This window comes from Phascolarctos cinereus, unplaced genomic scaffold (assembly GCF_003287225.1).
Source record: "Phascolarctos cinereus isolate Bilbo 61053 unplaced genomic scaffold, phaCin_HiC Scaffold_726;HRSCAF=1367, whole genome shotgun sequence".
NCBI classification, from domain to species: domain Eukaryota; kingdom Metazoa; phylum Chordata; class Mammalia; order Diprotodontia; family Phascolarctidae; genus Phascolarctos; species Phascolarctos cinereus.
This window is the reverse complement of record NW_027556098.1, coordinates 315,879,448-315,906,156: the sequence shown is the minus strand read 5'-3', so window position 1 is coordinate 315,906,156 and position 26,709 is coordinate 315,879,448. Positions and strand designations below refer to the sequence as shown.

General features: G+C 41.5%; 1 protein-coding gene and 1 long non-coding RNA gene across 2 annotated transcripts in view; one reads left to right on the top strand and one right to left on the bottom strand.

Annotated features, from left to right (window-relative positions):
• Positions 1-26,709, bottom strand: part of LOC144454465 (uncharacterized) — a 76,301-nt gene that overhangs the window by 33,988 nt on the left and 15,604 nt on the right. The window lies entirely within an intron of this gene.
• LOC110210721 (olfactory receptor 2AT4-like) lies at positions 17,187-18,141 on the top strand. Its single transcript, XM_020989810.1, is given in 2 exon segments — positions 17,187-18,017; positions 18,019-18,141. Coding segments are annotated over 2 exon segments (954 nt in total).

The window sequence follows — 26,709 nt, the reverse complement described above, 5'->3', positions numbered from 1 at the left end:
CACATAACACTTACTAGCTATGTGATCCTGGGCAAGTCACTTAACCCCAATTGCTTCACCAAAAAAAGAAAAGAAAAGAAAAGAAGAAAAGAAAAGAAAAAAGAAAAGAAAAGAAAAGAAAAGAAAAGAAAAGAAAAGAAAAGAAAAGAAAAGAAAAGAAAAGAAAAGGTGGAAAGTTGTGGGCAGAATGATAGTGCAGCTAGGTAGATTTGTAACTTGATGATGGCCAGTTCCAAAAAGTAGGATCATAAAAAAATAGGATCATATAGGCAATGAATCATGTACTTAGAGTTGAAAAGGACCTTACATATTGCCCTTATTTATCAGACAAGAAAACTAAGGCCCATAGAGTTAGAAATTTACCCAAGGTCACATAGTAAGTGGGAAACTAGACCTGGAACCAAGGCCCTCTGATCCTAAATTCATTGATCTGGCACCATATTCCCTCATTAAGGGTCATTAATAGGTTAATGTCAACTTGGAAGGAGGCCTCCAGCCTCAGGGATCTGTATTTGGCCCTGTGCTGTTGAACCATTCTTGTCAATGACTTGAATAAAGATTGTTGCTGTTGTTGTTTGGTCATTTCAGTTGTGTCTGACTCTTTGTGACCCCATTTGGGATTATCTTGGTAGAGATACTGGAGCAATTTGCCATTTCCTTCACCAGCTCATTTTACAGGTGAGGAAACTGAGGCAAACAGGGTTAAATGACTTAACCAGGGTCACAGAGCTAGTAAGTGTCTGAGGCCAGATTTGAACTCAGGAAGATAAGCCTTCCTGACTCCAGGCCTGGCACTGTATTCACTGTGTCACCTAGCTGCCAAATAAAGATTTAGATGACATAATTATCGTGTTTTATGGCAACATGAAACTGGAAGAGCATAGCTAACACATTAGTTGACAGAATCAAGATGCAAAAATATCTCAGTTGGCTACAACAATCTAATAAAAATTAAGTTTAATAGTCATGAATAGAAAGTTCCATAGAGTTTTGAGAGATGAGCCAACTTCTGGTTGGTCTCGTTCCAGTAGTCAGGACTCTTCTGACAAGAACCAACCTTAGGTTAACTTTTGTAGACTACTGCTCAATCATGTGATTTTAAATCTTTGCCCCAATCCTAACTGCTCCTACTTATGCTTTCTGGAGGGCAAAGCAGAACAAATTTAATTCCTCTTCTATATAATGAGAACTTCAAGTCCCAAAGATAGCTATCATATATCTTTTAAGTTTCCTCTTTTAAACAGCCTGTTCCTTCAACCAGTCAGCATATTGCATGATCTCTAGTCCATTCACTCTCTTATAAACTATTCTACTTTCCCAGACAAGTTTATCAATAATGTCACCAGTTTGAATGTTCCTTCCAATAATGCAGCTCACCATTCACCCTGTCCACATCTTCCCATAAATTCATCGTGAGGCATCGACCCAATGTGTTGGAAGTCTTTCTCACTTTTCCCTGACATTGTAAGTGTACCAGTGGAGACCCTGGGAGCTTGTTACCATCATTCCTAAGATGGCAAAAACAGAATACACTGTTAATAGGTATAGTCTGTTGAGGAAATGGATTCTGATCTATGGGGTGAGATTTAGGACAAAGGTGAGCAGCAGTAAGGTTGACAAGCCAGCTCAAAGAATAGAGTGGGGAGGGAGTATTTGATAAGGTAATGGGGAGAGTGGAATGGGCAAGGTATTGAAAGGGGAGTTGAAATGATCTAGCCTGGAGTAGGATGCCAGAGTACCTAAGGCAGCAGGTACAGTGGCCATTCTTGGGAGCTAAGAGGTTTGGGTTCAAATCTTGGCTCTGACCCTTACTTTTGGTAAGTTACTCCATCTCTCTATGTCTATGTTGTTTTTTTTAAATCTACACATTGAGAGTAATAGTGTACGACCTACCTCATAGAGTTCTTATGAGGACAGTGCTTTGTAAACCCTCAAGTATTATAGAATCGTGAGTTATTTTACTCTGAATAGTGTTGAATTCTGCATTTAATAATAACATAATTCTGTCTCTGTCACTGATTCACTCTTTGGCCTTGGACAAATCACTTACCTGCCCTGAGTCTCAATTTTCTCACTTGTCAAATGACTGAATAGCATAGGTAGTCACCAAGGCCCCTGGCAGTCTCAAAAGTGTGTGAGTCTGGGAGAGCAGTCAGCCTTGCTGCCTTATGCAAGGGTGTGGAGGCATAGCTGTGCACATTACTGCAGGAGGCTACCAATTGGTAGCTTGTGACTCCATTCAACCCTTCCTTCTCTCACACAGATCAGCATATTCCCACCAGGGATTCTTACTTTCTAGAGGGTGTGTAGCAAACCAGTGCTCCAGCCTAGGAAACATACACACACACACACACACACACACACACACGGCTGAGAAGAATTCACTAGAAACTGCAGGAGCAGATTTCCTTAGTAGAAGAGATCCATTTTAGACTCCTTAGCAAGCAGGCTGACTCTCAGAGACTGAGCTCAACAACTAAATCCTTCCATAGATCTAGAAAGTGGCCAGGTGAGATGAATAGCACGGGAAGGCTCCCATTGCTGGATCTTATAACTGTGGCATCATAGCCACTTCTAGAAGGCAATGGATGGCTCCCTTATGGTGTGGCTTTAGCTCCAGGGCCTGAGTAGCCCTTCCTATGCTCTTCTCCATCAATGGAGACTCTTTTGCTGATGGATAGAGAATACCATGATGTATGGAAGGCAGCATAATGTGTTGGGAAGAGTGATGAAGCTGGTGTCAGGGTACCTGGGTTCAAGTCCTGGATACTAATACTTCCTACCTGTGTCACTAGAAACAAGTTTGTCACCTAGCTTAACCCAGGACCAAGGTTTCATCTCTGGTTTTTAAACTTCTGTGGCAAAAATGCTCTGGCCTCACTATCCCAGAGTCAAGGCTGCTCCATATCCCCCTGCGCCCCCCCGCCCAGGCTTCTAGAGGTCTCTGAGGAATTGGGGCTATCAATGCTCTAATGCCATTACAACGATTCAAGCCCCTATCAATTGTTTTTACCCGCTCTGTTAGCATCAGTTATTAATGCTCGAGTTCCATTTAATCATGTAACATCTATTAGCTCCTACAGAAGGATATTTACTTTGAAGATATAGCAAGAATAAAAATATAAACATCCTCTCCACACACACTTCAGGGACACACTCTACCTTATTTCCACTTCAATATCTAAGGAGAGTGGGCTCAAACTTAACTCAGTTCCTATATAGCATTGGTACCACTTAAGTCTGTGTTCAGATGAGGCATAAAACATGAGTTCTTGTCTCAGCTACTATTGGGCTGGGCCTGAAAGTCACTCCCAAAGGTCATTTCTTGCTCCTTGGGGCACTGATGCTGAATTGGCTGCAAAACCTGGTATGAACATTGACTCAGACCCTGGGACACTGGGATAGCTACCTCCTGACCTTTTGAAATTCATAAATCTGGAGTCTCCAATCCCTTTGCCTAAAACAAAAAAGAACAAATAGCAGGCAGAAAAGATCAACTCCCCTTTTTCATGGGGCACAGGTCAGTCTTGGAGGGAGGAAGGACCAATGCTTCTCTCCTAATGGCATTATCTCTCACCAGATGCAGTCAACAGAGAAGTCAAACCCAGAGAGAGCAACCAAAGTGCAAAATGGCCAAGTCTCTGATCATTAGAGCCCTTCTGAAGGAACTCCTAGTTCTAGCTACATAGCCAGTTGGAAAGACTTCTCCTAACTATGTGGTTAGCAGATTGGAAACCAATTACAGAATGTCTACACATGCTCTATAGTTATTCCATGGCATTTACATCACATATCATCACAATTCTCTTGGAATTAGGCTCACTAACCTATTTGTTCTGTATGGGAAGACACTGACAGAGGCACTCTAAATATAAACCAGTCCCCCTGTTACATTTCCTAGCTGTATCACTTCTCACTAAGCCTCAGTTTCTTCATCTATGAAATGGGAATAATTATAATTCATACTACCTGTCAGAGTTGTTGCAATGAAAGTGTTTTTGCAAAGAAGTATATAAATGTAAGTTACTGCTGTTAGTATTGGATGTGACAGCTCGGAGGTGCAATGATAAAAGCAACCTTTGGATATCTTTGGATAAACTCAACCTTAACTTGCTTTTTCATTCTTTGTATTTGAATCCCCAATGTCTAACACAGTGCCTGGCACATGGTAGGTGCTTAAGCACAGGGCTTGACACATAATAAGCCCTTAATAAATGCCCGTTGACTGACTTGATTAATTGAGCTAATGGAAAGAAAGAATTATTGCGTGACTTAGCAGAGGAATGTGGGGGAGTTGAAGTGAGGGAGGACAGGATTCCTGGCTATCTTTAGATGCCCGACATGATGGATGTAGCATGATGGCACCTACAGATTCTTCCCTCTAGAGCTCCTTCAGTCTTATTTTCTTTTTCTGTAGCCAAGTGTCCAAAAGAAAATTCAATATATGAAATCATACAGGGTCAGTGGCAGAAGAAGCCTTGATAACAACAGTATACATCTCTATATATTTGAAGGTTTTCAAAATACTTTCTACACAATAACTCCAAAAAGAAGGTAGATAGTATAATTATCCCTACTTTACTATAAGGAAACTGGATCTTTGAGAGGCTAATTGATTTGCCATAGTCATATAACTCTGAAACTGGTATGTCAAGATTTGAACCTAGGTTTTCTGGGTGGAAGTTTAGTCCTCTATGTACCATAGCCACTGCCTCTCAGTGTAGAGCATAAATGAAAAATGTTCCATATTATCCCTACAGATTGAGTTTTCATGAGGTTGGAAGCTCATGGGAGCATCAGCCTCCAGAAATATTCTATATTTTGACTGTCTTAAAACATAGACCATAAATGTCAGAGTCAGAAGCATAGAATGTCAGAGATAAAAGGGGCCTCCTTTGGGTATAGAATGTTAGAGCTCAGAGGGACCTTAGAACATGGAATATCAGAGCTAGAAGGTACTTCAGAGACACTAGTCCAACTCATTCCTTTAAATACGTGGAAATTGAGGTCCAGAGGGGGCAAATAACTTGTCAAATGTCACACAGTGATTTAGTGGCAAAGCTGGAATTAGATCCTAGATCTTTTATTCCAGGCTCATGGCTCATTCCAGTGCACCATTCAATTCAAGTCAATAACTATTTATTAAGCACATACCATATGTAGGGAACTGTGCTAGACATGAAATATATACATAAAAGTCAAGTCAGAGGTCATTCTCTTAAAGAGATCACAACCCAATAAGGAGACAGCCATGTAAGTAAATAATTATAATGTAAATTAGACAGCAAATAACAAAGGAGTTACCCATGCAAACTGCTATTTGAAATGTGAGGAAGAAGAGATCATGGTTGATTGAAGAGATGGAAAGGCAGCATGGAAAAGGCATCTCAGTTGGGCTTTGAATGAAACAGGTAGAGTTGGGGGAAGAGGGCAATGTTTCAGGCATTAGGGTAAGGGGATAGTGTATGTAAGCAATAGCACAGACATTGGAAGGGGACAGGATGAAACGGGGCACAGAGAAATCACCCAGTTTCACTGAGGGTATTGTCTACAAAGGGGAGTAGTCTGAGATAACACTAAGAAGGCATTGGGAATCTGATTATGGAGATTTTTGAATGTCAGGACCAGGAGTTTAGACTTTATTCTGGGGAAAACAGAGAAGTTTCTGACATGATGAGTGGCATGGTCAGAGCACCTTAAGAGGTGTTTCACTTTTTGGGGGCCTCAATTTGTTAATCTATAAAATGAGAGAAAGGAATTGGACCAGATAACCTCAAAAGACCCTTCCAGTTCTAAGTTCTATGACTACAGTATAGTTTAAAAAAAAAAAGCACTGTTATGGGAGGACCTGGGTTCAAATCTTAACTCTTCTACTTATTACTTGTGTGATCTTGGGCAATTCACTTAACCCCTGTGAGCCTTGGTTTCTTCCCCTGTACAGAGGGTTCTAGACTACATGGCTTCTAAGATCCCTTCTAGACTGCATCTATGATCCCATGGAGTGATAAGATTATGCAAACACCCTGCTTCTTGGCTCACCCACTCTAGGCTATTCCAGCTTCTTACCTTCATAAACTCCTCTCACTGCAATATGAGCCAGTCATGACCTCTGGTCTTGTTCTTACCCACCAGTGGCATAAAACACACTTGTGTTGACTTCTTCCCTACATGTTTCACATTATAGTTGATCCTTCCTTCAGGAAAACATTAAATTGCCCTCCCATCATACCCTGTACCTGTCAGACTTGAACAGAAGCCCCTCTGTGTGACCTTGGGCAAGTCACAGCTCCCTCTCTCTGGGTCTTTATCACTACAACAAAGTCTTCCAGTCATTTCTCCCCCCATTTCACACAGGATTGAAAGGATAGAATGAGATCAGAACTGTGAAACTGCTTTGAAGATGGAAGTCATAGAGAATTCCATGGTGCTTATCAGAAGGAGCTGAAAGGCACTGCTTTTCTATAGGATTTATTTATGCGACTCAGATAAAGTTTATTCCAGCTATTATTAATCTGGTCTTAACTCACTGGAAAACAGGCTGTGTCCTTCATACAGGAAGATGACTCATCCCCTCTTTTGATAGCATTATTAGTCTAGTAGATCAGAGCAATGCTGCAGACAGAGTGCATCTGGATTTCAGGGAGGCATTTGACAAACTTTCTTGCAATATCCTCATGGACAAGATGGAACAGTGGGCTAGTGAAATCCAATAAACATTAGTTAAGCACCTATTGAATACTTCCTTGGGTTCTAGGTGATTCACTCAAGGTTACCCAGTGAATGAGTGGCAGAGCCGGAATTAGAAGCTAGATCTTATTCCTAAGCCAAGGCTCTTTTCCACTATTTTTAGTAAAAAATTAACAGAGGAAGATACAGTATGGAAGGTTGGGCCAGCATCTTCTCAGAGCTGAGGGGGAGAAAGTGACAGCCAAGCTCTGATAAGGGGAGTAATGACAGACAGGGACTTCTAAAGTTAGAAAATGTCAAGGCTAGAAAGAGTTGAAGCAATCTTGGGAAGGAGAGGGCAGGCAGAACAAGTAAAAGTGGCCCACTGCTCCTCTGAAACCTTAAAATGAGAGCACTGAATGACAAAATCTAGGAAAGTTTCTGAGTCTAGAAACCAAGTCAAAGTCGGTTTGTAATCCAAGCTTTCGATAAGAAGAGTTAAAGAAGGGGTAGTGGTAGAGTCAATAAGGCTACTACATTGTACCTAGATGTTTCTGTTTCTTTCAATCATGCTCTAAAGGATATTTTTTGTTTTAGACTGATATGCAGAAATGAATAATTCATCTTGAGTTACACATTGGTGCTCATTATAAATAAAAGCTTTATTTCCAAACATAAAAGCTAGTAATCTAATACAATTTTGCACCAAGGTCTCACAAAACAGTGGCAGGGGAATAGTTCATACAATGATGGAAAAATACACTGGAGCAGGCACCAAAAGATGCAGATTCCTGCCGGACTCTGTCACTTACTTAGCTTGTGATCTGGGGCAAGTGAAGTGCTTGACCTGAAATCAAAAGAACCAGGCGCAGATCCCAACTCTTATCCTCACTAGCCACATGACCTTGGATGGGTTGCTTTCTTTGGGCGTGAGTTTCCTTCTTTATAAAACAAGTATGTTCTAGATGATCTCTAAGGCCCATTCCAACTCCAAGATTCTTTGTCCTGGAGTCTCTTCCAACTCTGACATCCCGTATGGATGTCATGGCATGCTCCTAACTGCTCCTTTATTCCTCCACTCTAGCGATGCTCTTGCACTGGTACTATTTCCAGTCATTTCGATTTGGGTGTTGGCATAGCCTTACTTAATATCTTTGTAATATCCCCTCACTTGTAATTAGCACTTTAGAGTATGAAGTTCTTCCACAACCTTTCTTTCATTCAATCCTCCTAAATGTCCTGGATCTGCCACTTACTACCCTTTGACTATGGGCAAGTCACTTAACCACTCTGGGCCTCAGCTTCTTCGTCTCTAAAATGGAAGAGGGGTTTGGATTGGATTAGATGATCTTTAAGGCCCTTTCCTGCTATGGAATAAGCAGCACTGGAGTTATTTGCCCCATTTTTACAGAGGAGGAAACAGAGGCTAAAGTGACTTTCTCTAGACTGCCTAGTGAATGAGGGGTGGCAAATCTAGGGCATGAAACTAGGTCTCCTTCCTCAAAGTCAAGAGCCCTTTCTTCTACACCAGGGATAAAATGAAGGTGATAAGTAGCTTGTGAAAGGAATGAGCGTGATAATGGTGAAGGTGATGGTGCATGATGACAATAACTTGTAGGCGGATATCCAGTTGTAATTACAAAGATAGCACGTGGTTAGCTCCATTTTACAGATCAATAATAGCAATACTAAGTCTCCTCTATACATCTATGACAGGTAGTCACCCACCTCTACCTGAAGGCCAGTGATGTAGAATTTTCTACTTTTCAATGTAGTCTGAAGATTCCATTATTGGACAGATCTAATTGCAGAGAAATTTGTCCTTGTATGAAACTGGTATCTGCCTCCCTGATACTTGTGCCCCTTTTCTTCTTATTCTATCATCTGGAGAGGGGAGTAATAAGTCTGATACCTTACCTACATGGCAGCCCTCCAACTACTTGAAGAGGGATTGTACTGCCTATAAGCCTATTTTCTAAATTAAAAATTCCCAGGTCCTCTAAATCAGTGGTGTCAAACTCAAATAGAAATAGGGGCTATTCAACTGTACATAAGGATCCCTTCGGGTGCATTTTGCCTTAGAAAGCCACATATTAACATGATTTATGTTTTATCACATTTTTACTTATAATATTGTTAAACATTTTCCAATTATATTTTAATCTAATTTAGGCCACACTCAAGAGTGTTGTGGGCTGCATGCTTGACATCTCTGCTCTAAGTGATTCTTCCATGGAATGATCTCCATCCTTTTCACCATCCTAGTTGTTGTCTTTTGCCTCAGTTTGTCAATTTCCTTCCTAAATTATGGCTGCAGACTTGAACACAATTGCTTGGACATGACCTGGCTCAGGCAGAAACAGCAAGGCTATGGCTTTCTTCTTTGAGGATATTCCACTTCATTTGATACAGCTAGAGTTCCTACTAGCTCTTCTGTCTTTCTTGTTGCATGAGCTTACAGACTGGCTAAAACCCTCGGGTCTTTTTTTTTTTTTTAACAAAATTGTTCTTTAACATACTTATGCAAACACAGAATGCTTATCTATTCTGTGTACAATTGAGTTTTTGAACCAAAGGGAGAACTTTATATTTATCCCTATTAAATTTCACTTTAGTAGAGTCGCCCCATTGTTCTAGTCTCTTGAGATCTTTTCAGATGCTAGTTCTGTCACTCAATGCTAACTCTCCCTTTCAGTTTCATCCACCAATTTGATAAGTATTTCAACTATGCCTTCATCCAAACCATTAATAGAAATGTTTAACAGGATATAGCCAAAGAAAGAATGATGTGGCTGTCACTACAAACACCTCACCAAGTTAACATTGACCCATTAGTGACTAGTTAGTGAAAATCCTTGGGTCATTCAATCAGTTCCAGACTGTACTGTCATTTAGAGTCCATAGCACCCTGCTCCCAATATTGCCCATGGGGGGGGTGGTGGAAGAAATCTGAGACTTACAAAGATTGCAATGATGGCATGTATCAATGATGACAATAAAGGCAAAGATGATGCTGGTGAAGATAATACTGGCCATAATAAAAACATGGGTGAATATGCCCATCCATCTGAGACAGGACACTCAGAGCTCATCTGTCTGGCTTCAGTGTTTCCTTTTTGTCCTGATTATGAAATCTGTTTACAAATATCTGTGTACTAGCTTCATACCACCCTCCCGCCCCTTAAGAGGCTGGAAGGGTAATCAGATTCAATCAGAGGTATTTTTAACTTGGCTCCCGTCCTTCCTTCCTACTTTCCATTTTCAGCCCTGTGAGTCTGTCGGAGCCCCACACCACCCGGGGGAAAGGTGAAGATGAGGAGATAGAGACAGAATGTAACTGACAGTGTTTCCAGGGCAGACGTAAGGCATCACGGCAGGGAGGAGACGCGACAGCCACTTTGATGGAAACTTCAGAGCTTGGATGTGGCATTTTTTCCTTTAAAACTTTCCTTAGAAAATTGGCACTTTCAGGAAAAGTGGTGTATCTCATTGTATTAGGAAAAAGGACAAGAGATGGAGGAAGAGAGGGACAGACAGAGGGAGAGAGACAGATACAGCGACAGAGAGACAAAGAGAGAGACAGAGGCAGAGACACAGAGAGAGACAGAGAGAGACAGACAGAAACAGACAGATGGAGAGAGAGATGCTCTGGGTGTGCCAAATCAGCTATTGAGTGGTGATTTGAAGTATATGTATGTACACATGCATGTACATATTTACATCTGTCCTTAAGTCTCTGTCCTTGTACAGCTTCCCTTCCTTCTCTATACCAGGTGTTATTAAACTGGGTTTCATAGATCACCTAAAGGGTATGTAGGTAGATTTCAGGGGATCTTTGAACTTGGGCTTTATAAAAAGATATTTTGATTTGATTTGCTTTCTTTGCAATATAGACCAAGTCAGGGGGGTAATCCAGTAATGGAGAGTGAACAGTGTGGCTGAGCCTTCTCATTTCATGAGAACTGGTTCATAGGCTTCACCAGACAATGAAAGGGTTTTACAACACACTCAAAAAAGTTAATAATCCCTGCTCTGTGCTCTCCATTGGCCCTGTCACAGGTTCCACTTCTGTAAACAAGGCAGCTCTGTGGCACAGCAGATGGAGAACTGGCCCTGGAGTCAGAAGCCTTACTTACTAGCTATGGTGACCCTTGGCAAGTCACTTGACCTCTCTCTCTCTCAGTTTCCCTGTCTGGCAAATGGGGTAAATAGTAGTACCTTACCTACTAGTGTCATTGTGAGGCTCAAATGAAATAGTATTTGTAAAGTACTTTGCAAACCTTAAAGAGATAGATATATACATATATATATATATATATATATATATATATATATATATATATGTATGTATATATATATATATATATATATATATATATATATATATGTATGTATAGGAAGAGAGAGACAGAGACAGAGAAAGGGAGAGGAGAGAGAGGGAGAGAGAGAGACAGAGAGACAGAGAGAAATAGAGAGAGAGGAGAGAGTACTATATAGACATATAGATCTAGATAGGTCTCTCTAGATAGAGATAGATCTATATCACAGATATCACAGATATAGATATATATCTCACAGATAGTTATCTCATACACACACACACACATTCCTAATCCTAACCTATCTCTCGAGAGCCAAACCTCTATTTCAATCTACCTAAAGAAACTACTAGTTCCAATAGCACCTCAAATTTAGCACGTCTAAACCTGAGCTCTTTGTCTCTCCCCCTGAACCTTCTCTAGCCTTGAATGATTCCCCTCCCTTTCCATCACTGCCTCCTGGAATCTCTAGTTTCTTTCTAGAATCAGCACAGCTGCTACCTCCTCCAAGAAGTCCTTCCTGAACCCCCATATTGTTAATGCTCTTTCAAACCTCCTCAAACTATATTGTATTTACTTCTCAGTTGGTGTGTTGTATCATGCCCCTCCCCTAGTAGAATGTAAGCCCCTTGAGAGAGGGTCCCATATGTCTTTTTTTCCTTCATAACTTGAATGTCTAGCACACAGCAGATGTCTAATAGATGCTTACTGAATTGAGTTGGACCTGATTTTTCCTCTTAGTTTACAATTTCTGTGATAGCACCGGTCACCCAGTATATTGCCAGCTTTCTCCATTTGTCAACTTGTATCTGTCTTAGACTCTTCCATCACCCTCACCTCTCACATCCAGTAAGTTACTAGATCCCATGAATGATGCTTCCACAAAATCTCTCATCTCCATTTCTTCTTCTCTATTTCCACAGCTACCACACTGGCTCAGGCCCCAAGTTTCACCAACATGACTATTGTGATAATGTCTTTGCAGGTCTTCTTGCCTTTCTACCCCCCTCCCTCTAATCGGTCTCTCTTAGGCTGACAGACCTAACTTCAGCATCTTCAGGCACTCCCTAGAGCTTATGGAGTAAAGTTCAGACTTCTTGTTCTGACATTCAAAGCCCTCTACAGTTTATAATCACTCACTGTTCTAGGTTTTTTTCCCCTGTTCTTTCCTTAGAGACAAGCTTCAGACAGACTGGATGGCTCCATGTCCCCCAAACACAAACAATACTCTCCTCTTAGCCTTTGCTGAGGCTGTTTTTTCACACCTGGAATATCCTCCCTTGACATGTTAAACTTGTACCCATACTCTAATTTTTCTCCCACTAAACTGAATTTGTTCCAGGGGCTAACAATTCCTCACTATGGTTCTGTTCCTCATGAAAGAAAATCAGAGTGAAGACTATTATTGATATGGGATGGGAGAGGGGAGTGGCATAAAGAACAATGCAATGGCAGGTGCCATTGTGCTGACAAAGGGGGCAGCTCATCTCCCAGAGAGGCTAGCCCTCCCTCACCTCTGCAGAGGTTGGGGAGAAAGAAGAGGGCCATTTCAGTGACAAGATTGGGGAGGGGGGTGGTAGCTCAGATGGCAAAGAAGGGAAGGGGGAAGAATCATTCTTCCCAGGTTGCCCCCACCCACCCAAGTTGTCAGTGCCTTTGGGCAAAGCCCCCTGCACCCCCATGCTTGTTCTAGCTCTGGTGAGGCCTGTGCTTTGTAACACTAGAGAAATTGGAATTGTTGTCGATGTGTATTGTATGCATGTGCATGTTGGTATATGTATGCATGTGCTTTTGAATGTACTCTCTGTGTGAATACAACATATAGAAAAATTCTAAAAAATCAGAGGTAGCATACAATAGGGCTGCTGCTTCAGGAGAGCATGGGCTTCTTGACATTAGATACTCTAGGATTTAGAATAACAAGAGACCTTAGGATCGCCTACAATTCAACTCTCTCCTTTACAGATGTGGAAGCTGAGGCCCAGAGGGGGCAGTGATTTGCCAGGGGTCTCTCACATTTCAGTAATAGAGCTGGGATGTGAACTCAGCTCCTTGGGCTTCAGAGCCAGCTCTACTTTGGTGTTATCCTGGCCCCCCTAAAATGTGGTCACAGAAGTGAACAAAATATCTAGAAGAGTCTGATCTTCTCTGCTCCCTCTCAGAGGGGAGAAAGGCCTCACTCACGGCCACATGGAAGTTCCAGCTAAGACTAGAACTTAGTTTTCCTGGTGCCTAGGCCAGTGCTCTCTCCATTATCTCCATCTATATTTTGGGGCATATCCTGATACAGGCACCACCCCACCTGGCTACAGCTAGCTGTGTGACTATGAGAATTAACCCATCTCACCATTCTGTGCCTCAGTTGCCTCATCTGTGTAATGGGGATAATAGTCCCAGTTCTTCCTTCCTCACAGGGCTCATGTGAGGCCCCGTGAAATAGTATGGATGTGAAAGCTACCCTATAAACTATAAAAATCTGCCTACAAGTTAATTGGGACAACTAGAAGGTGCAGTGGATAGAGTGCCAGAACTAGATTTAGGAAGGCTCATCTTTCTGAGTTCAAATCTGGCCTCAGATGCTTACTAGTAGTTGTGTGACCCTGGGAAAGTCACTTCACCCTGTTTGCCTCAGTTTCCTCATTTGTAAAGTGAGCTGGAGAAGGAAATGGCAAACCACTCTAGTATCTTTGTCAAGAAACCCCAAATGTGTTCATGAAGAGTTGGACATAACTGAAAAATGACTAAACCACAAGCTAGTTATTGGTATTGTTATTGTTGTGGGAAGTGGGCCAGGATAACACTGCCCCATGCCTCTTTACTCTCAAATCAGCAAACCTCGCGGGCCCTTCCTTTTCCCTCTGGCAATAGATGCTTAATATTGTTTGTCTGACAGACTGCATCCCCAGGGTGAAAGGGAGGTCTGAGTCCCAAAAGCCTGGAAATATTTATTGGTCCCTCTTGGGACAGCCAGGGATGGAGGGGGGAATGAGGAGGGCTAAGTTCTGAGTTTAAAGAGGCAAGGGATCTTCCAGAACAAGATTCCTCCCCACAGAACTCCCCAGCCCAGTGCTGGTGGTGCATGTTCAGCCTAATGGAGAGGGGAGCTATCAGAGCAAGTTCCCCCCAGAAAGGCAAGTGAGTAGAAGCTGTGATACAGAGAGTTCTAGATCCCCAGCACCTCAGGATCACCTGGAGCTGTGGTGGGAGACCAAAGCAGAGAGGTGAGAAAGGGTCTTACTCTGGCTTCTTGGCTCTCAGCCCTGGGGGGGACAGGGGGAAGGCATTCAAGGCAACAGAGTGGGCTGCTTTGGAAATCCCAGAGGTAGAATGACCTGGGGATGTCAGAAGACTGAGGGGGGGAAGCCAAGTTGTCAGAATGATGGGGGTCAGGAGGTTAAGGATGGGGCTGTATAAGGAATGGGGTGCTGAGAAGGTAGGAATCAATATTTTTAGTGAGGAAGCTGAGGCATCAAAGGATCTAAGAGCCAAGAATGTTGGATTATGCAGCAGAATGTAGCAGGAATTAAGCCCTTTCTCTGCGTTGGGAAATACCAACAGCTCATATGTCGTTAACACTGTTATTTCCTGTCATTTCCTCCTCAACACTTCCATGATATTGTATTTCTATTCCTATTTAACAGTTGGGAAATTGAGACTTAAAGAGGCTAAGTGAATTCAATCAGGTCAGAATTAGTTAAGTGTTGGTGTCAGGATTCCAACTCAGTCTCCTTGCTGGTTCTTTCCATCTACTTCCTCTCCATAAGATGAAGTAACTCAACAAGATGTTCTCCATGGCCCCTTCCTGTGCTAAAATTCTATACTTTCTATGTTCTCAGGTTCATTTCTTTCCTATCATTCTCTGATTCTCTGACTGGGGCTAGGAAGAAAATCAGCTTGGATCCATACAATCTATGGCCATTGGAGGTAAGGGCAGGTTGGAGTGGGGAGGGAGGGGCATGCAGAATCAGGGAATTTATAGCTGGAAGGAAGTCTATGGACAATCTAGTGACTAGTCCAATCCCTTTATTTTAAAGTATGGGAAACTGAGGCCCTGAGAGAGGAAGTGGAAAGTAGAAGTAGGATTCATGCCAGGATCTTCCAGTTCCAGGCTCCATTTGGACCCTCTGGTTTCCAGAGCCTATCTTCTTTCTAGTACAACACACTATCTTTCTACTGAGTTTATTTGGCAGGGAAAGAGAAGACTTGAGAGAGGGAATCAATAACCTTCTCTGCTGATTATTAACATTCTAGTTCCTGCTCTGCTGCTAACTTCCTACGAGGCCTGGTGCATGTCACTTTCTATGTTTGGACCTCAGTTTCCTATTCTGTGAATCTATTAACATTGAGAGAGAAAAATTCTCCCAAAGTGTCAGATGTCCAAAAGGAAAATGGCAGATGCTTCCAAGATACAGTTTGATAAATCATGAAATCTCAATAGCTTAGAGTAATAAAGGAATTCAGAGAGTATTAGGTGAACATCCTTCCCATATACTTCTATAATAACTTTGACGATAGGACATTAAGTCTTTGAATGCCTTCAGTGACAAGGAATTTACTACCCTTTGAGGCAACCCATTCCCAACCAATGTGAAACAGCTTTTTCATTTCTGTTCTCAGTTCCACCTTTTACAATCTAGACTCATTGATGAGCTATCTCACAGTCACAACAGTCTTTAGATGTCTCCATTTTTTCTCTATTAGAATCATTTTGACTGTGTCAACCAAATTTTATTCTTTAGAGTTGTTCATTTCTCTTAGACCCATTTCCTTTATAAATTCTCAGACCACATGATTCCACCCTTTTTTCTTTAAACTCTTTGAAATCCATTTTCTTAAAGTCTACTAGAGTACAAGTTTTACTTTGCCTAGCTTTCCTCCCCTTATTCTATCAAGAACTCTAAGAAGACATGATTGTTTCTTTCTGGAGTCCCTGTAATTTCCTCTTCTTTAACAAGTTTGTTGTTCATCAAAAAACTATCAAATATCAGTTTACTTTGTTGTCTCTTCTACCTCTGAGAAATAAAATAATGATTAAGAAAAATTGAAAATTTATCAGATGGTCTGATTGTAGTAGAGCGACTACCAGAACATATCTAGATGACTGAAGTTTCTAATCACTACTATATCTGGACTGGGCTAATTTCGTAATCTGTTGTAGAATTTTATTGTCAGGTTCTTCTATCTGTCCCTTGGATCTGTAGTGTGCTTTCACTACGATATTCCTTCTGTTTCTCTTTCCTTTGATTCAAAACACAAATAGTCTCCACCACACTTTCTCATTTTTGTTGTCATTGTTCAGTTGTTTTTCAGTTGTGTCTGACTCTTCGTGACCCCATATGGGTTTTACTTGGCAAAGATGCTGGACTGGCTTGCCATTTCCTTCTCCAGTTCATTTTACAGATGGGGAACTGAGGCAAACAGAATTAAGTGACTTGTCCAGGGTCACACAGCTAGTTAAGCGTCTGAGACTGCATTTGAACTCGGGAAGGTGAGTTTTCCTGACTCCACACTGGGCACTGTATCCACTGCACCACCTAGGATCATGGATTTTCATAGAAGGAGATCTCTTCTTGACATAAAGCTCTACTCCGCTCCCTTTTTATCTAACCTAATGTTTATGAATAAGATGTACTTTTTATTCACTGTATTGCTGTCATGAATATCCCTGATGAATATTAGAAACATAAGAAGCTAGGTGTAGTCCTTCCTGGAGAAGAAAGGGAAAGTATTTATAAAAGCAACCTGTTTGAAAAGGGCAGGGATAAAAATATAAAGGTGTAGTTGTCTCTGGACCTTAGCCAGCAGAACTAACAATAAATACATTATTTTAAAAAAATTAATAGTCTCACTTACTGCAATTCTATGTGTTGTAGTTTTGCAATTTTGGTGGACAAGGGGTCACTCCGCTATGGGCGGAGTGAGCAAGGTCTAGGCAGAGGCTTTAGATTATGGACTTAGAAAAATTCAAATCACTTTTACTTATTTCATGGCCATGACAAAAGCATCTAGAAGAAACATCTGGTTCCTGGGAAATGGGTATGTGGGGAGTAATCACTTTTATCTCTCCCAGGGCAATGAGATGAGAACGTACTAGAAAGTCAAGCCTAGAGTTTGTTTCTATAAGAGGCAACATTTTTCCAGTTGTTTCCATTTCCAGATGTTCCTGTTGCCCACCTCCATGACATCAAGTTTCAACCTACCATGGCTACAAGAGCCTGTAACAGTTCAGATGACTCCCCCACCTCCTTTTATCTGATGGGCATCCCCTCCCTTCCAGAATCATTTGCCCTCCCAGTCTTCTTCATCTTCCTCATCCTCTATCTCCTCATTGTCACTGGCAACATTCTGATCCTGGTGGCTGTGGTGATTGACTCCAACCTTCACAAGCCCATGTACTTCTTCCTGACCAACCTCTCAGCACTAGACATCCTCTTTACTACAACCACCATCCCCAGAATGCTCTCCCTCTTCTTGTTAGATGATAGAATCCTCTCCTTCCCAGCCTGCTTCCTGCAAATGTACTTTTTCCATGGCCTTGGTTGTGGGGAAGCCTTTATCCTGGTGGTCATGGCCTATGACCGCTATGAAGCCATCTGCCACCCATTGCACTATACAGTCCGCATGACCCCACAGGTCATTGCCAAGCTGGCAGCTGGTGCCTGGTTAGCTGCCCTCCTGCTGCCCATCCCAGCTGTGGTCCAGTCATCCCAGATGACCTTTGGCACCCTGGCCCAGGTCTTCCACTGCTTCTGTGACTACCTGGCAGTTGTGCAGGCCTCCTGCTCAGACCCTACCTTCCAGACATTCCTGGGTTTCTGTTGTGCCATGGCTGTTTCCTTCATGCCCCTGCTACTGGTGGTCTTATCCTATGCTCGAATTCTCATCTCCATCCTGAAGATCAGCTCAAAGGAGGGCCAGGCAAAGGCCTTCTCCACCTGCACATCCCATCTCCTTGTTGTTGGCACCTACTATACATCTATTGCTGTGGCCTATGTGGCCTACAGGGCTGGCCTTCCTGTGGACTTCCACATTCATGGGGAATGTGGTATATGCCATCCTCACACCTGTGGTGAACCCCCTCATCTACACCCTAAGGAACAAGGATGTCAAAGCAGCCATCACCAAATTCATGATTCCCTGGAAAAGAAGACTGTGAGCTTCCTACCAGCTGCATCTACTTCTCCCCACCCACCCCACCAGCTGTTTATATCACCTGGAACATCAGTCACACACCTGGCTGACAAGGAGAGCCATTCAATTGTCCCTCTGGGTGTTAGTTCTTTCCCAAAGTTGCAACGCATCTACCTCCTGCCTTTGCAATTCTAGACATGTAAGGTCAACAGAGTAAACTGGTATTGTATTGTGACCCACATGCAGACCAGAATCATAAGTCTTTTTGATTACCTTAGATTCCTAGTGTTAAAAGAAACTTCAGAAATCGTCTACTATGCAACCCTTTCCCAAATCAGGAATCACCAGGATAGGATAGAACCACCAAGCCAATACCTCTTCAAGGTATCTTCCAGTGTCTGTTTGAATGCCTCCACTGCTGGGAAGCTCAATTCCTATTGAGGCAACTCATGTCATTGTTGGATAGCTCCAATTATTACAAAATCCTTCTTTATACTGTGCCCAAGTGTCAGCCACACCAGTTCACAAGCAAGGATCTTAGAGATCATCTTGTCCAGGGGTTCTTAATATGAGGTAGGTTTCATGAATTTGGATGGGGAAAAAATGACATCTTTAATTTTTTTTAACCCCTAACTGAAATTCAGCACTTTCTTCAATTTGGGATATTGTCAATAAACATGATTCTGAGAAGTGGTGCATTGACTTCCCCAAATTGCCAAACGATGACATGGAAAAGTTTAAGAATCCCTATTCTACTCCAATTCTGTTATTTTAAGATCAGACAAGGTAGAGTAGGGAAAAGTATGCTGGCTTTGGTGTCAGAAAGTCTAAATTCAAATCCTGGGTCTTTGGAATGATGATGAGGCATGCTGCCCCTCCCTTGACAGTGAAGTGATACATTCAAAATGCAGAGGGAGACATCCATTTTGGACATGGTTAATGCAGGAAGACTATGCTTATTTGTTACAAAGATTTTGTTTTTCTTTTTTCTTTTTTTTTATTTCTAGAACTTTTATTTTTGGAGAAACTTTAAGGGAGTGATTAGTAGATTCTATCATTACTTTGTACCCTGGTTTTAATAGATCTGACAGTTTTTGTTTATGATTTCTTTATATGTGGTATCCAGGTTTGTTTGTTTGTTTCTTTGTTTGCTTAATTGTTAGTTTTAGGGAGCCAAATGATTCTTAAATTATTGTTTCTTGACCTATTTTCTAGGTCAGTTCTATTTTTGTAATATCAGATATTTTATTTTTTCTTCTATTTGTATTCTCTTTTTTGTTCTAATGTTTCTTGCTGTCTCATGAAGTCATTGATTTCTGTTTGGCTTGTTCTATTTTTTAATGATTCTATTTTCTGAGTAAAATGTATTGCTTTCTCTTCCGGAGTACTTATTTTCTTTCCAATTCTTTTCTCAGCAGCTTTATTTCATTTGTTCATGTCTTGCTTCATTTCTTTCATTTGAGCCTCTCCTTACAGTTGTTATAGAATTAAATTGCAATGATTTTGATACTTATGTTTTATTTGATTTATAATATATCTCTCCAGCTTTAGTTCTTTCATTGGATCCTTACGGGACTAATCTCCACTCTCTGCTGTCCTACTGTGTTCTTGGATAGGGTAATAAGCCTGCTGACTTCCACCTCCTGAATTTACACACACACACACACACACACACACACACACACACACACACACCCTATATTGAATCTTGAGGGCACTCTCCGATGTCTCAGGACAGAGTTTTAAAGATTTCAGAACCCCTGAGATATCCCAGTCTAATTTTTGCTACACCATGCTGACTTGGTGGGCACTGAGCTTTCTGACCACTTTCCCAGGGGAACCTTTCACTCCTGATGCTTCTGGGTAGAGAGTGTTGCAAGCTACACATGTCCCAGGCTCCTTCTGGTTGAGCTGCGATGCTCAACTGTGATGGTGCTGGGGGAGGAGGCTGGAAGGAATCACTGTAGTTTCTCAAAAGATTTCTTGATCATTATTTGATCTGGTGAGAACTGCAAGGTTTTTCTGGAGTAAGTATATAAGAGCTAGACATCCTACCTTTCATTCAGATAGCCATCTTAGCTGAAAGTCTTAGAGGCTTTTTCAGTAACTGATGAGGTCTAGAGGTTTAGGGGTGCTGGAACCCCAAGATCACGACACGCAGGTCCTTCTCGAAAGAATTCGACCCAAGCCTTCTTTTAGCCAAAGACAAGGTTTATTAAAGCTCCACCATATTGGCCAGACCCTTAAGGAATCTGAGCACCTGTGAGCTAGTGGCCATTGTAAAAATCTCAGCAGTGGCTAGATTATAAGAATCAGAGCAGTGGCTAGATTATAAGAATCCCAGACTGTTTTTCTGTTTTTCAGTGGAGGGGAGTAGACATGGAGGTGAGGAAATGAATGCTTATTAAATCCTGGCCATATGAAATCTCAAGTAAGTCATCTCTCTGCTGACTTCAATTTCCTCAGCTGTAAAATGGGCCTAACAATCCTTACCCTCCCTTCCTCACTGGGCTTCTGTGTGGAAAGCACTCATTGGAATGTCGAGTGCCATAGAAATATGAACTATTGTTTACCAATGAGGAAAACGAGACAGAGATTTGCCCAAGGTCACATGGCAATTACAGAGCTGAGATCTGAACTCAGGTCACCTGGCTCTTTCCATTACGTCACAGAGGGTATCTGCTTCTGATTGTTGGGCTTGGAGGTACAGGATGCAGCCCACTGGGGTGATCAGCAGGGCTACAAGAGTCTCTAGGTTTGGAACACAAAGACGTCTGAACATGAATCAGACATGGAGCTGACTGACAGGCCACAACAGCTCTCAGCCTTCCCAAGAGCAGGCCTCTGAGGACGGCATTTTCCAGTGGCACATTCCCTCAGAGCCTATTGTCTGATGATGCTTCCTTGGCAGGCACCACATCGATGCAGGGGAAGAGCACCAGACTGAGCAGCGAGAGGCCTCAGCTTGGGTCCCAGTTCTCATCACTGATCTGCCAAAATCACTTCCTTTCTCTGTTTCCTCCTTTGAAAAATTGGGGTCAAAACCCCAACCTGCCAACTCCAAAGGGATTAAAGAAAGTCATGATTTTAAAAATGCTGTAGGGCATAGAGGAAAAGGTTCTGCACTTGGCATGGGGAGACTTCTGGACCCCAAACTTACTAGTTACATGACCTTGAGCAAGAACTATCACCCCTGGGCCTCAGTTTCCTCATCTGTAAAGTGTGCATGTGCATGTGTGTGTGTGTGTGTGTGTGTGTGTGTGTGTGTGTAAGACTACTTACACTCCTTGCTTCACAAGATTATTGTAGAGCTCTCATTTTTAATGAATTTGCTACCAGTGATGAACTTTGTAAACCACCCAGAGCCCTGCTCATAGAAGGCATGGAAGAGATGATTAATAGATTGAACTGCACTGAATTTCAGCCTTGAGCTCACAAATGTCTGTCTTTATGCTGCTTCAGCTCTCCCCTGCTAATAAGAATAACAGACATTTCTAGGATCCTTTAAGGTCACCTCACTCTTAAACATAGAGCTGAAACTCAAACTCAGTTCTCTATAGGCTAAGACCATGGTTGGTGATAGTTGTTGCCAGTAGAAGCCCTCCATTGGCCTAGTCACCCAGGACCTAAGGTCACCTCTATACCATGACAGAGACATCAGCGTAAAGATGATAATAATCACTATTAATGCTTTTTCTAGGACCATGAGGCACACCAGCCAACAAGAAATTGTTGCACATCAGCTGATACATTTTACTAAAATTGAGTCTGAACTAAGGATAAATTTTAACCACCTCTTCTGGTCTTCTTGACCTTATTATAACATGTCTCTGTCTCACCTTCTTCCAACAAATTCCTATCAACAATGAACAGGCACAAATCACTTTGAGTCTATCACTGGGATGATGAATTGAAATTCAGGTCAGTTCCACATGTTCCCCAGTGTTGCAACATTAACCATTAAAAACCACAAAATTAGACTTTTTTCCATCTTCCTGGCTCCAAAAGATATTTAAAATAAAATTTTCTCAACAATGTCTAGCTGCCTCCTGATTTTCTCCTTTCTTTACATGCTGATAATAACAATTATTGTCACAATAACAAGAACACTAAGAAGCAGCCTTGGCATAATTGAATTTTTTTTTTTGGCAAGGCAATTGGGGTTAAGTGACTTGCTTAGAGTCACACAGCTAGTGTTATGTGTCTGAGGCCAGATTTGAACTCAGGACCTTCTGACTTCAAGGCCACTGCTCTATCCACTGCACCACCTAGCTGCCCCTGCCCTGGCATATTTGATAGAGAGCTAGTCTCAGATCCAGGAAGACCTGGGTTGAAATCTTACCTTTGAGACATACTGATTGTGTGGGTCCTTGGACAAAGAACTTCTCAGTGTTTTAGGCAACTCTCTGACTACATGTTGAAGAGAAGGTGTCAATCTACATTGGTAGAAACTGGAAGTTTCCTAAATCAATAAGATCACATTTCCTATCCCTATCTCAATAATAGCACAAAAGCATTTCTATAGGACTTTACAAAGCACTTTACATACATTAGCTGATTTGATTCTTACACCAAACCTGTCAAACAAGTATGAAGAGAGTTATGGTCACCATTTTATAGACAAGGATACTGAAGGGCAGAGAGAGAAAGGGAGGGAAAGGGCCTTGTCCAAGGTCTTGCAATGTATAAGTGGCTGAGCCTGGTCTCCTAACCTACACCCAGCAAGAGATCATCCAGTTATATACTGGTCTAAGGCTATGCCTTTGACTGCTTTCTTTTCCTTTGCACGGAGGTTAGGAAGATCCTAGAATCATTCAGGGGAATTCTGTAGGGAAATTTTCTTTAGATCAGTTCCAACTAAGGATTTCCAGTTCCCTTTCTTACCCCCATCGATCCTATTCTAGGTTTTTTTGTCTGGACTGATGCTTACCTAGGCCCTTATCCTAAGAACCTCCCTTTTTCTATATGAGTACCTATTGTATTGTAGTAGAAAGAGCACCAATCGTTGAGTCAAAAAGTCTGGTTCTGACTAATATAAACGGTGTGACCTTGTCCAAGTCACTTAATGGCTATAGACCTGTCTGTTTCAACTGCAAAGTGAGTGGAGTAGGCAGACATAATGACCTCTAGGTCACTTCTAGCCTGGAAAGTAAGCTTCTATTTCTTAGGAAATTACTTCATAAACCTTAAGCACCCTAAAATGTGAATTATTATTATCATTACTCTACACTTAACTTTGACTGGTTAGTCCCATGTGATGGGATCAATATCTACCAGAGTTCCCTCTTTCCCTCCACCTCCAACATAGGTTATGAAAAGGCAACAAAGCCAAGACTGGATTGGCCTAGTGGTGGGTCAAGGTTCAAGCTATGCCTCCCTTGATGCAGCTTCCTGGTGATCTTTGGCTGTGTAGACATGCTTCTTGGTCACCAAGGGGTATAAAAGGTTCCCATGAGTCACCACTTTCTAACCTACTGACATGGTTCTATATGGAGGTGAGGAACCTGTGTCTGTAGAAGCTAAGTATCATTATATACTTGCTGCAAATCCTTTCTATGGTTGGGCTAAGTAACCCTCCTTTTGTTAAATGTTCAATGACTTACAAGTGCTTCATTTCATTACAACACCAAACCTGAACTAATAGGATGCTGGCTTCATCCAAAGGGCCCTTGGGAGGCAGCCCCATCCGGATCTCTCTTAATGTCACCAGTGATGCTTGGCTTCTAGGGTCCTCCACTTCTCCCAGGTTCTGTTGATTTCAGGGTAAATACCTTCCTTTTCCTCAGTGCATCTGACACACATCTTCAATATTTCCACACTTCAAAAGATTAATGATGTTTTTGCCAAGAATCCTCCCTTGATTCAAATCCTAGTCTCTTCCCCTTCCAGACATATACCTTGATACAGGGTTTCTTCATCTGGGGTCCATACAATAGATTTCAGGGAAGTCTGAATACAAAATACATTCTTAAAATGTATTTTGATAATTGTATTTCATGATACTTGGTTTCTTCAGCAATTTTAGGAATTTTATTTTATCCAATTAAAAACACTGTTCTGAGAAGGAGATCATAAGCTTCATACAACTGCCTAAGGGGTCTATGATGCAAAAAAAAAAAAGGCCCTTTAGTAGATGGCTAGTCCCTCTGATGATGAGTTTCTTTACAGTTAGCTAGGCTGGTTCTTGGATGACAAACACACAATCCATAGCTGGATCCACACTCAGATTTCTGGCCTGGCAGGACCTGCCAAAACCTGAGTTGCCCTGGCACCATGGTCTCTAGAAGATCAAGGAGACTTTCATGTTTACATTGGAATGTTTGAGGAAGGCTCAAGAGGGGACTCAAGGCAGAAGCTAGGGTTTCAAAGAGCTTTCCTGGCACTTAAGGGAGAGAAAGGGAAATTGATAAGTTGATAGAACCCATGACTGTCAAATGGTACAGCCAAGGTCTCAAACTATGAGATCCCTTTCATTTGTGGCCACTGAGGCTGGCTGAGAAAGAACTTTGAACACAGAACACAGAAAATTAGTGCTGTGAGGGACCTTAGGACAGACAAGACAGAATATCAAGGGTGGAAGTGACCTTAGAACATAGAATGTTAGAGCTGAAGAGACCTAATCCATTATGTAATAAAAGTTGCCAACATTTATAATGTACTTGAAGTTTTGCAAAACATTTTATTAAGGTGTCATTTGATCCTCACAACAACCTTGTTAGGTAGGCACTATGATTATCCCCATTTTACTGATGAGGAAACTGAAGGTAAGAGAAGTGGTGACTTGACCAGGATCACACAATAAGTGTCTGAGGCTGGTTTTGAGCATAGGTCTTCCTCACACCAAGTCTGGTACTATCTGCTATGAAACTTATGCAACTAAACTGTCAGGGGTAGTCAGAGGATTGATTGGTTGGTGGATTAGGAGATGGAAGAGAACTTGGAGATCACTTAGTCCCATCATTCATTTAATAGATATGGAAATTGAGTACCCAAGAAAAGAAGCTACTTACTCCCCCAGGGAGTCATTTTTAAAAATCCACTAGGATTTGAATCCAAGACCTCTAACCCTAAATCTAGTGTCCTTTTCACTAAACTATACTGTTTCTCATCTAAACACAGAGGCTGGTTCAGCTTCCTAGGCTCACCAACTGACTCTGGACTGGTTTTATATGTCCATAGCTACCACCATAGTGCTCTGGGAGAAAAGATCCTATCCATCAGGCTTAATGACTTGTAATACTGTATATAACTGTCATCTAGCTTACTACTCTAGCTCTCTACTAGGCTGTAAGCATCAGAAGGGAAGGAACCATATCTTGTTTAAACTTTGCATATTCCCCAGCACCCAGCACACAGTAGGCATTTAATAAATGTTTGTCAAATAAATAAATTAATGAATGAATGAGAAAGCTCCATCTAGGGAAGTATCATTTCTTCATAGTTTCAGCATACCCTGTCCCTCCTCTCAGCAAAATATAAGTTTCTTTGGGCCAGAGATTATTTGTATTCCCAAAGCCTACTGGAACAAGGCAGGTGTTTAGAAAATGCTTGTGGAGTTGTATTGAGTTATTTTATTATTACTACTACAAGTAGTAATAATAAATGGCAAAATAATAATTCCTCACATATTCAGGGCACACTGCAGTTCGAAAAGGGATTTATAGTTTACAAAACATTTTTCAGGTTACAACTACTCTCCTGGTTTCAAAGTGTTTTATTATTTCAAATAGCTCTACTATTTACAAAGCACTTTACAGATAATGTAGCCTTGTACAGGTTTCAAAGAACTTTATAGTTTAGAAAGTACTTTCATATCAATTATCTCCTTCTAACTTCATAACCACAGTGTAAGAATCAGAATCTCAGAGCTGAGGAGAGACCTGATTGATCATCTAAATTAAGCCCAACTTGAAGCATATCCTCAATGTGTGGTCATCCAGGCTTTGCTTAACTATTTCCAGTGATGAAGAACTCACTGCTCCTTAAAATAGCCCATTTTACTTTTGAGAAACTCTAATTGTTAGGAAGATTTTCCTTACATTGAGCCAAAATCTGCTTCTAAAAAATTTCACACACACACACACACACACACACACACACACACACACACACACACACACTCACTCCTATTGTTATTGATTAACTCCCTCTAGGGCCAAACAGAACAAATCTACACTCTCTTTTCTATGATAGCTCTTCAAATACGTGAAGACAGTAATTATGCCATCCCTGAACTTCTTCAGGCTAAACATCTTTAGTTCCTTCAATCAATTATCATATGATGTCCTAGTCAATCTCTGGATGCTCTTTGTTAACACTGCTTACCAATCAGATAGACAAGATAGAGATCATTAGCCCCATTCTACACATGAGCAATTGGGTCTTAAGATAGTTAAATGACTTTTTCAAGATCACACTGCTTGTAAGCAGAAAAACTAGGACACAAGTCTTCTCACCAATATACTGTGCTACAAGCCTCATAATAGGGTAATAATTCATAATTTGGAAACAAGGTGCTGACTCTAGCTACAGATACATCATTGCCCATGGCACTACTCCAGGTACAAGAAACAGGTTGCTAACCATGGTGCTG